Below are 11,076 nucleotides of genomic sequence, written 5' to 3' on the forward strand. Positions count from 1 at the left end.
AGAAGTTCGCTGTGCCAACTCCTTCCTACTGTCAGTGATTTAACTAAGTTTTCCTTGTGTAGTATTATTTTGGGTGACTTTAGATGCATCAATGCATAGACCGGAAGATCGAAACTTTAACTCTAAGCATCAGATCCCATGTCTTATCTTCTGAATCACTACAACTGATATTCTTGGATGCTACAAAGACTTAATTTAACTTTACGTTTTGGGATGACTGGAGAGTCCCTCCAAAATTCGTTTGGCTTTTAATTTGTAATATACTTTACTTACTGATCCCTGGTTCTCAATGTGTGGCCAAATGGGCTACACCAATTCAAGTTGCTGTTAACTCCTTTACCTCTCAGGTAAAAAGGTTCAAGTGGAAAGACTGCTTCAGAGCTCCAGCATGTGTTAATCGCTCTGAACTGGTATACAAAAATTGACGCGACAGATATTGTTGCTAGGACTACACCATCCAAATGCCTGTGGTAGCCAAGCTGCAGGTCAACAGTCCACTGCTGCCTGGTTTATTTTTTGCAGTTTAGTGAGAACTATGCTCCAGTGTATTGAGCGGCGTGCTTTACATGAGCAGTTTAAGTGAAAAATTTGCAACTGCTGAAGTTAATTACACTTAGGTATTCATGTTAAAGTCACTGGGACATTATATGGCTTGCTCAGAATCAAAAGATGACAGGACTCGACCCCATTTCCATAGGTAGCTCGGTAAACCCCCCCACACACACACACGGCACCATGGAGAAGTATGCTAGTCTCAAGCCTGTCCTCCCCATAACAGATTTAGTCAAAAGGCAGCAGGCTTATTTTTTCAAAAAGGGTGTTTATTTTTTTTTTATCCATTTAGAAACAAAAAGCAAAATCATGCACTATAGCTTCTACTTCTTCGCCGCAGGCTTCCTTCCTTTGGCAGCTGGTTTTCCCTAAAAGAAAACAAAGTCATTACTGAGCATGCAGTATTTTCCAAAACCATGCCTGAACATGTGAGCAAGGCCTACGAGCCCATCTCCTTTGTTCCCACAAGGACGCAGCCACTTTGATACTGCTTTTGCAAACAATAAAAAATGATGTTACCAATAGTGGATCATGTAGTCTGCAGCCCAGCAAGTTACCCATACCAGTCCTGGACCCAAACACCGTTGGTCAGTTAAAGTCCCCTATTCAAGGCACTCAACAGTTTAGAATCTCCCTCGCTACTGGAAAAAGTCCAAGTCACAGCGCTGCCCCTTACAGCACCTCTGAGCTATGGTCACACCAGGTACAATACACATGGTTAAGATCAGTCTAAGCGGTGGGAAGCAGACTCACTAAGTGAATGGGAAACTGGTGATAAGGGGAAGAGTAGAAGTGTTTTAGCCACCAAGGACACTACATGGGCTGCAAAAACAGGAGGCGCTCCTCCCAAAGGAGATCAGAGGACAAAAGATTCGACACTAGTCATGCTCCTGCCAAAGGGAAGCATCAGGCCTGATTGGCCATCCTTGGACACTGTACCTTTTTGGTGTCTTCCTCCGACTCCATTCTAGAAGAGAAATGGAAACAAAGATCAGTGTGACAGTCGGTTGCCATTTTACCATGCAGTGCGAGGAACCAAACAAATGCAGAATCTGCTCCGCAGGCCTTCAGGGGCAGGACTAATCTCAAACAGCGCTCCCTGACAAATACATGTGAAGAGCCCCCCCAAGGGCTGATAAAGTGGCAAGACGTTTCTCTAAAAGGCAAACCCATTGATCAAACAATTTTAAGTAAGAGACTTCCCAAGCACATTCAAGGATATAGGAACATTGGTTAGCTAGAATGAACTATGTGCCTACGCCACAATTGTACCCCATTGGCCTCGTCAAATGGGTTTTAAAGAGCAACGTGGCAACTTAGATTAGCATTACCTTCAGGTACCCACATTGTTACATATTGAGATGCATGGGTGAGGCTTAATGAGTACTGAAGCAGGGCAGTAGACAGCAAACACCTGCATCAACAAAGTGCTTCCTAAAGCAGACAGGATAATTTAACCAGTGTAAAGGTCACGTGTAGGATGATAACCATTTACTGCTCTGACTGCTGCAAATGAGCAGCAGCTCCACCCATCAATCCTAGAGTGGCTGAGTGAGCCCCACTCATGGCCAATCTGCAATGTTTTACTGGCTAACAGGAGGTAAATGTAGCCAGACACTGCATCTGGTCATACTCACTCTTCTTCCTCGTCCTCTTCATCCATTTTCTTTTTCTATGAAAAGAAAGTAGAACAGGTTGGTGAACAGTTTCAGTTGGGGTGAAGTATGTTAACACCACTGGCTGCTAATGTTTTGTTAGCGCTGAATACCCAAGTGAGGCCTCTGTTAAACGATCTGAAGCGCTGTCTGCAGCATGATCTTGGTGCACCAGAATGCACCCAATTGTATTCAATAAAAGCAAAGCACAGCTCATTCATGTGCCAAAACGCCATACACACTGCTCACCGACATGGGCATCTCCCTTTAGATTCAATCTCCAACAGAAATGACTCAAGCACACTTGGCCAGACATGACCTTGGGAAGGTGCAGTTCGGTTTTCTTGGTCCCATTTGCACCAGACCATAAATACATGCCTCTCCAAAATTCACCCCCCATGCAGAATCAAGAGACTAAAGTAAAATTGCTCAAAATTCAAATGACATGCAAACAGTATCTAGGCAACTGCTTGCTGAGTAATTCGGGCAAAAAGGCAGGCATCAACTTGTGGTGCAAGTTACTAAGCTTTAGAATGCAACACATCTGCACTATGCATGCCTACCAACAGCTCTGGAAAAAGTTAAATAAAAAGGAACCCCAAGTCACTAGCTCCGCTCCCATTGCAACAGAAAATAACGTTTATAGCCCCTATGGTTCCTTAACCTGGCAGGCAATCTACAGAGGCAGACTACAGCGAGACTAAACACAAGCAAAGCCACCAATCGTCCCAACATATGGAAGCAGAGTGGATAAGTCGAGTACTCCAATGCTGCAGTGGTGACAAATCTGTAGGCCACATCTGTGGCCCATACAAAAGTGTACGATACACAAGTACTGATAAGATTGAGGCGGCAGCTTTGCATCTGACATGAAAAGGATTAAAAACCCAAAGTCAACGCATCCAAGTTCTGACCTTTTGCTCACCAATTGTCCTACCTTGGCTGGGCCGGTTTTCTTTTGTGTGGCTTGCCTCTTGTTGGGCTTAACAGGAGAAACTTCTTCCTCTTCCTCCTCTTCAGCCTCTTCTTCAGCCTCCTCTTCCTCTGCCCAACATTCGGCTTCCACTAAGTGAGGGAGATGTACAAGGCAATCAGGAAGAGGTTGAAATGTAAAAGGAACAGATCAAATGTAGGGCTCCTGACCCAGTCGGCTTGTGAAATCTTGCAGATCACTCAAATATTTACCCATTTCAAGGATATCAGGCACCAAGACACCACCCTGCCTCCAGCAGACTACCTCCCCTCAAAAGAACAAAATAAAACCGAATTGCATAAGAAGCCGGGAGGAACTGTACAAACAGCAACCTCTGAATGGATTGCAGTTACTATAAAGTACTATGGTGAAGGTTGTTCTAGCAGGTAAATCTAGAAGCCAAATACTGTAGATCTGGAAAGAAGTTGATAAAGTTCACACAATATGGCAAAAACCTTTAAAATCAATACAATTTAAGAGGGGTAAAATGCAAAAATAATTTGTATCTGACTGGATGAGGAGTGACTCCTGCAGTGAAAATTCAGAGGAAGGAAATCTGTTGGGTAAGTGGAATGAGACTAGGGGTCCAGTACATAAAGCTACATCGAAGACCTTGCATGTACCAAGTAGGAGACATGAGAAATTTTATAAAAGTAAGATTGGGATCCTGCAAGGGTTGTTTTAAGGGCCCTTTGTCAGAGAGGATGGACTACAGAACCAGAGTGTAACTTACATGCTATGTGCTGGCCAGAAATGTACACTGGGCCAGACCCAGACTTCAGCTGGAATGTGACAGGGGGAGTCAGCTCCATGCCCACCAAAGTGGCCTGTTGAGAAATAAAGGTCAGACACCATTGGTAATCAAGAAACCCAACTTGCTTTAAGGGTAACTTTTCCAGTTTAACACTCAGGCCTTGCAAGCTTGAACAGTCACATGCATGAAGCGAGAGCACCAACCTATACGTCCAACATATGCGAATCAAGATATAGCCACAAATGTTTACAACGCAAGGATTCCTCATTAAACAGCTAAAGTGTTACCCTCATGGCATGCCAGAGAGGCTTCAATAATCAGTAGCACAATCTTGGGTGACAACAGATCTACGGGGAAGTTTCTGCATGGTTTGCAGCTGGACCACTTTCCAGCTATCCCAGAAAGCTCAATCCATGACTCATTCCAGTACCTGGAAGACACTGCCACCAGCCTCCCCCACCCTCCCTTGTTTACATTGTATGTACTTTCTGAAGAAAGATCTGCACGCAGACTGTCCTCACCCTTTGCCCACCTTGGTTCAGCTAGCAATCGGCCTTGGCCATCATGCCTGCTGAAAAAACCTAACACACCGAGTCACAAGAAAGCCTTCCAATTCATCCCAAGGCCACCTACCAAGAGGCTCCAACACCACCCCATGTTATTGCCAGGAATAGATGTGACAGACTATATACAGTCAGGTAGGACGACGAGCTGCTCTTTGAACTTCACTCCACCACAGATGTGGAACCAGAACACAGCACACCCACACTGAATGAAGAAATCCTAGAACCCACACTCAATTAAAGCTGTTGGTAGTTACTCAAAAGACATGGGTGAATTATGAGCAGATCCATGCTAAACATCTCCCTGCAAACTGGGCATTAATAGGGAATTTGCTTGTCCACCAACAGCAGATCAATTCATTAATCTGATTCACGTGCTGGGCACTTTTTCATGTCACGTTAGTCTAAGAAATGCCTGACAAGTCCCAGAAAGGGATACCCAGAGTAAGCTTTGTCAATAACTACTGCTATACAGCCTAGGAAAAGAAGCTAGTGGACCTTTGAAAGCAACCATAGGCAGTGCCCTGAGCCAGTAAGAAGGGCCACGTTGCCCATGTTTCTACCTACCACTCAGGCCTTCAATTTATATTTTCTTCCTGAACCCATATAGCTTTTACTGCAAGTATTTTGCAAGTGCCCAAACAAGTAATGAATCAAAATGTGACAGGCCTATTGGGGAAAGCTGCTTTGAAATGCAAGGTTCATCACAAAGCCCAAGCACCAGCCAGGTAACGCAGAGGCACAAAAATATAAAGCTTACCATAGGGAGGATTGATGGCTTTAAAGAAGCAATAGGCACAGGCTTTGCACCTGGTTCGTCCTCTTTTGGCAGAATCTCAATGATGTGGAACTCATCCTTGGCCTTTTCTCCCATACACACCTGAAGCAGAGACAATAGTCAACAAGCCACTCCGTTAAAAACCTAATTCAACCAAGACTGAATACATCAGCAGCCGAAACAGGTCTGCATACTGGAGCGCACAGCTTAATCACCAAACCCATATTCATAGACTACCCCTCCTGTGACTCAGGCAGGCTTTGAATGGCAGGTGTGCACAACTAAAGACCCACAAGTGGCTCTGCAAGGAACGAGTAGCACTAGGTCATGTAACGGGTACAGCCAGTTTACATAGGTCATGCATTCTGCTGGACAAAATCAAAAAAAGGTTAGAAGTGTAAATAAAGAAGATCAGGTTGAAGCCATAGCACCTGGTGGGGAAAACAAGTAGGATATCAGGGACCTTGGGGCAATTAAGAAAGAAAAACAAGCATATGCACAGCAAATAGTTCTTGCCTTTGAGTGTTAGGTTTTGCTTTGGCAATGTTTTGTAGTCATGTTGTGCTGCAGCACAGCCAACACTAAATACATTTTAGAACAGAGTGCTGGATAAGTCAGTTGTAGTCTTGTGCTCGTTGGGGAACATGGGAGGGAAGTCTGGGCAGAGGACAGGTGAGGAGGCCTAGTGCAAGCACATGGAGAGCAGTAACTGAACAGGAGGCGTGCGAAAGTACATGGACAATTGCAGGACTGAAGTATCCAGAGGAAAAACACCTACGTAAAAGTTTACTCCAAAAATAGTGCTTGAATACCAAGCAGTGGAAGGATACAAGTAATGAGTCCATGTGCTGGGAGGGACAAAGGAAAAAGCCTACAGAAGCAGACAAGCAAGAAAATAAGGGACAACGAAGCCAACCAATGGGCAGCCGCAAAGCTCCTGTAAGGTAACAAAAGGTCTGAATAAATGCAGTCAAAGACCTAAAAAAAAAAAAAAAAAAATGAACTAGTCAAAGAAGTGCTGGGAAGAGTGAGCCAGTGCTGAAGGTCAATTAAAGTATTACATAGTGTTAAGATAGTTAATACATGTTAAATTGGAAGAACTCAGGTTAGAGTGGGAAGAGAACAGACTGCTGGAAAGTTACTAGTTCACTGTAGTTTTAGTCGTGAAATGGATAAGGCAAGGAACTAGAATAACATTTCTGAATAGCAGAAGAAAATAAATCAGGAGTGAATGGTTAGGTGTTTAGGTAAAAGTGAGACGTTGTGGCTGCTGCAGCCACAAAATAGGTAGTCCTGGCCTCCAAATAAGGTGCTCAGGTGGTTCCATAATCTGAAATTGTTCACTCCAACATCAGTTCATAATCCAAAATATAAGGACTAACAGGGAGTGCTGAAAGCAGTTATTTAATCACAACATAATAAGCGGCCCAGACGCTTCGATCACATGCGATTAAGGCCTCCAGAACAAAAAGCTGTGCAGTTTGTTGGATTAAACAACATCTTTCCAAATCTTTCCTGTTTAAGCACCTTCATTCTTGGACAGATTTGGGGCTAGTTTGGTCCTCCTGCCTGTAATGCTCCTTTAGTGTGGTCTGGGTGCTAAGTGAGCTCTATAGCTATAGGATCACTCCAAGGTGCCCCATTACATTTAGCATTTTCAACCGTTAACAGTCTAAAAGAAGATCTTCTAAAGGCCCCAAGTTACATATCCCAAGGTAAAAATCTGAGTTGAGGCAAGAATGTGATATTTAAAAAAAGTATTTATGGAAGGTGGCCCACATGGCTGAAACTTGATAAGTGCCTAAATGGGTGCCAACTAAAAAAAAAAAAAAATTGGCAATGTTTCATATAGTGCATACATCAACCAAGCAGTGCCATGTTTTAATAGGCAATGCAGGTAGGACTTTACACAATGCATAAAATACAAATTAGCATCCTGACCCTACAAGAATCCATAAATAAGCAACTGGGGACAACTCCGGTCACCCATTCTTCAGCTAACCACCAGTTTCATGGAACCTCTGTAGCTGCCATGCTAGATTCCCCCACCCCTAATCGTGCACTGGCCATTCTGGACCTCTCAAAACAGAGGCCACTTTGTGAAAAGGTGGTATCATGGGGACATGGAAGAAACAGGTAGAACCGCCCAATCAGGATTAGACTGGGATCTCAGGCTACCCTCAGGCAGGGTTTAAGTGGGATGAAAAAACTGGGGTCTCAAAAGGGAGTGGTCAATGTAATTAAGGGCGTGGCTTAACACAAGCTAAAAATCTGCTTAGCCCAGTGTGCCTCCCGACTAGTATTATGCTATTCCTGTCATTGTGCCCAGAAATACGATACAACACGCAATATATCTACAAGAAGTCAGGATTATTGGCTTCGTCAATGGTTGCTAGTTGCATACGATAAATGAGTAGTAATAATGGCTAGTATATAATAAAAACTTAAAGCCCGGGTGACACCACGACAATATTGTGGCTCCCGAGTTTCAAAAAACGAAGGGCAATCCAGAGAGAACATGACTTAAGAATTTACCTTCCTCTGCAACGCTCACCACGCGCACATCAATATACCTGCTGTCACTGCAGTCTGGGGGAAAAACAGACGCCTGTGCCAGGGAACAAAACAGAGCCCGATAGAGACCCGTTTGAGGCCCTCTTAAAAAACTGCTCAGACCCGGCCCACTTAAAGTCCTGCCCGCAGGGCATCTGAGTGATTCCAGACCCATTGAGGGGTAGTTTCTACCTTAAGCCATCATGAATCAAATATATGCGGGAAATCACCTGGGACAAAAAAAAGCAAGCTCTGATTTATCTATTAGTTCAGATGAATGCGAGCCCTTGTCTCAACCAGTCTACGTCAAAATACCGCGTCCAAAAAATGATCACCCACAAGTAACTAAACCAGATTAGGTCCACTCCAATTAGGAATACTCTAACGGAAATCAGCAACTGTAGGCCCAGAACACTTCTAACTGATAGCTTGAAATATGGTAAATCGGGAAATCTTGCATACTTTCAAGAGACATTAGGACCCTGGGCTACTTGTGTCAGACAGCATATTCTACACCAACAATACCCCAGGGCAAGATCAACAGTGCATTAGAACATTTCTCCCTAAACAATGGTGATTAGGGCCTGCTCAAGTGTTCAGAGCACTCTGTCGAGCCATCAAGTTGTAGATTCCACCATTCTAGGGCCCAAACTATGGAATACCTTAGAGGCCAAAATGAGTTTCTCCTCACGAATCTGTTGATCTACCCTCCGCTAGATCAACTTTTCTACACACTTTATGGATCTAAATATTTGATTTTTAAGACAGAAACACCTACAATTTGTTTACCCCATACAAATGGCTAAAGGAGATAAAGAGGTAGGCGTAAGGTTTCTGTGTTTACAAAGATGACCTCAGCAGCCGAGTAATCCAATGCAGAGGGTCAGTTTATTTAAATAAAGTAGGGGGAAAAAAATGAATACTTCTGAAATCTAGCGATGCATCAACGAGCTGGGTGACTGCTATAGGTAAAGCAAGTTTTGAAATCCGATTCTTAAACTAAGAACACATGGTCAGAGGGAGTGTGAAGATTAGAAATGGAAGCAATGTCAAACAGAAGCACATCAGATCTGGTGTGAAAGATCAGAACGGCTAGACGGAATCAGCCAATATTAGAGTAGGGAAAAATCGCTGCTCTAAGTACGCGCTTACCGTGTTAAGGACCAGCCGATGGTCGTATTTGCCCGTGCTGATGGAGCCTGGGCGCGCCTTCAGGGCCTGTTGCTGCTCGTACTCCTCCACCTCCACTTTAAACGAGGAGGTTTTGTTCTGCTCAGTCAATTCGCAACCTGCGAGTAAGGAGGAGCTATTTAGGAGCAGCCAGGCAAGTATACAAACCACCCACCTCAGCACCCCTTGCTCGAACAGATGTTAATGGGCGGGCTCCTGTCACCGCCAGGTGAGCTGCCCTTCAGAGCAGTAGATCAATTTTACTTTAGGGAAACCGCCCCCCCCTACAAAAAAGTTATTTGAGAAGAGTAATATGACAGTAAACACCTGAGGTTAATTACCCGCCGTGATGCCGTCATCAAGGAAGAGATCAGCACATGTGCCCAATAAAGAAACTTCTCCACAAAATATTGACTCACCCCACAGCAGAGCCACGGGTTTGTCCATCCTGCTTGCGTTGAGTGCCATGTCTGAAGATTCCTACAAATTAAAAAAAAGTTTGCGGATATAGTTACACTGCATTCGTTAGAATTTAAGCTTCTAATCAAGGAAGCACAAGTGCCCACTCCCACCTTCGCTTATTTAAGAGTGCACAGAGACTTCCAACCTTTAGGGTGCGGGACAGAAGGCTCTCCTACAAATATTGAGACTGTTACTACGCAGTTTGTAAGAAGCCAACTGCTGAGGCGCTACTAGACCCCTGTGCTTTCAGCTAGCAGGAACGTTCCTCAAGTTGGCCCACGTGCCCGGAGCAGATCCAGCCCCATTGCAGCGCGAAGGCCCAGAAGCCTGAGCGCAGTTAAATAGGTTTCTCGAGCATTCCTTACAAACGCGAAATTTACGCTTACAGGAAAACGCAACCTTCATTTGAAATATTATAACACGAAGGCGGACCAACTGCTGGCTAGAAGACCATTATAAATTTTTGACTTTTGTGAAAGAATCTAAGCTCGGCGAAGCTCCATTAGCGTCACTCGACCCATTGGACTCACAGTGCTTCAGCCCACCCCCGTCGTGTGTGGCAGCCCGGGATGAGACAGCTTCCCGGCGAACACACAGCCGCACCCGAGCACTTCACAAGTCTTTAAAAGACCATTTGCATATTAATGAGGCCTCGCTGGTGTTTCACCCCTTCTAAGAGCCCCTGCAGCTCCACTCTGCCTATAGCTTAAAAGATTCAGCCCCCCGAAATTTGGCTCTAGTTGCGCCTCTGATACACACTCAGAAGACCAACTCCAGCATACTGGACCGACAGGTGAACCGCATTAACTACTTACTATACAACATCAAGCTACGACATCAGACTGGGAAGGCGCACACGGGTATGCACGAATCGTGACATACAACGTGAAAAGCGAGGATTAGGAGCTGGGCTGCGCACTTTAAGTCTCAATGCACATAAAAGCAGTTCGGCAAGTTAACATAGCTCAGCCGCGCAGCCTAAGGTTTGGGCCAAACACATAAGTACGTACAAGGCCCCAGCTTGCAACTCACCTGAGAAGTCCGTTAAAGATCTGCACCAAAAAGAAATCAATGTCATGTCCTCGCTAGCAGCTTATAAAGGGGCCAGGTGCGACTCATCAGCCCCGCGCCAATCACCTGCTGAATCATCAGCCAATCACGGAGCAGCAGACGCAGATCCAAAGTGGCCTCGGTCCGATTCTAGAAAGCTTCGTGGCCCACGATTTAAAAAGACAGTGGTGCATTGAAGTGGGAAAGAAAAGACACTGCCCGCTTCTAACATGATCTGAGCCAGCCCGCATTCCCAAAATATCTACCGCGTCCCTAACAGTGCTGTCTAAGAGAATAAAACGTCTGATGCTTTACCTAAACAAAGACACAGAAAGAAACCACCTCGAATCAGAGACCTAAACTTGTCCTACTTGTAATGAAAGGCGTTTAGGCAGCTCTGAATGGTTCTCTCACCTGCATTCTGGGACTTGTAGTGCTAATGCTCTCTTTGCCATGGTAAATACAGGGGTGTGTTTTTCTGCTGACAGCCCAGAATATAAACCCAATTTCGAATTTTGCTATTTATGTACCTGCAAATATAAGGTATTTATTTTTTATTTTACTTG

At 44.6% G+C, this 11,076-nt stretch overlaps 1 protein-coding gene across 2 annotated transcripts; it reads right to left on the minus strand.

The window, feature by feature from the left end:
* Positions 1 to 800: 800 nt before the first annotated feature.
* NPM2 (nucleophosmin/nucleoplasmin 2) lies at positions 801 to 10,580 on the minus strand. 2 transcript variants are annotated; one of them, XM_085636163.1, is made up of 9 exons: positions 10,493 to 10,580; positions 9,418 to 9,478; positions 8,981 to 9,117; positions 5,258 to 5,377; positions 3,914 to 4,007; positions 3,145 to 3,272; positions 2,190 to 2,224; positions 1,492 to 1,519; positions 801 to 920 (listed from the first exon to the last, which is right to left on the minus strand). In XM_085636163.1, the coding sequence occupies exons 2-9, from the start codon at positions 9,464 to 9,466 to the stop codon at positions 876 to 878; spliced, it is 636 nt and encodes a 211-aa protein (XP_085492289.1). In that variant the 5' UTR covers positions 9,467 to 9,478; positions 10,493 to 10,580; the 3' UTR covers positions 801 to 875. The 2 variants fall into 2 exon arrangements, with proteins under 2 accessions (XP_085492289.1, XP_085492288.1); XM_085636162.1 differs by having other exon boundaries at positions 3,133 to 3,272.
* Between the last annotated feature and the right edge of the window lie 496 nt (positions 10,581 to 11,076).

The sequence above is a fragment of the Triturus cristatus genome, chromosome 11 (genome assembly GCF_964204655.1).
Source record: "Triturus cristatus chromosome 11, aTriCri1.1, whole genome shotgun sequence".
In the NCBI taxonomy this organism is placed as follows: Eukaryota; Metazoa; Chordata; class Amphibia; order Caudata; family Salamandridae; genus Triturus; species Triturus cristatus.

What these genes read in the sequence shown, in the direction of transcription:
- NPM2 (XM_085636162.1), bottom strand. Translation starts at nt 9,466, where the DNA reads ATGGCACTCAACGCAAGCAGGATGGACAAACCCGTGGCTCTGCTGTGG. An exon ending in TTCTGGCCAGCACATAGCAT is followed by an intron (nt 3,273 to 3,913) that starts GTAAGTTACACT and finishes TCCCTCACTTAG; the next exon opens with TGGAAGCCGAATGTTGGGCA. An exon ending in GAAGAGGACGAGGAAGAAGA is followed by an intron (nt 1,520 to 2,189) that starts GTGAGTATGACC and finishes TTTCTCTTCTAG; the next exon opens with AATGGAGTCGGAGGAAGACA.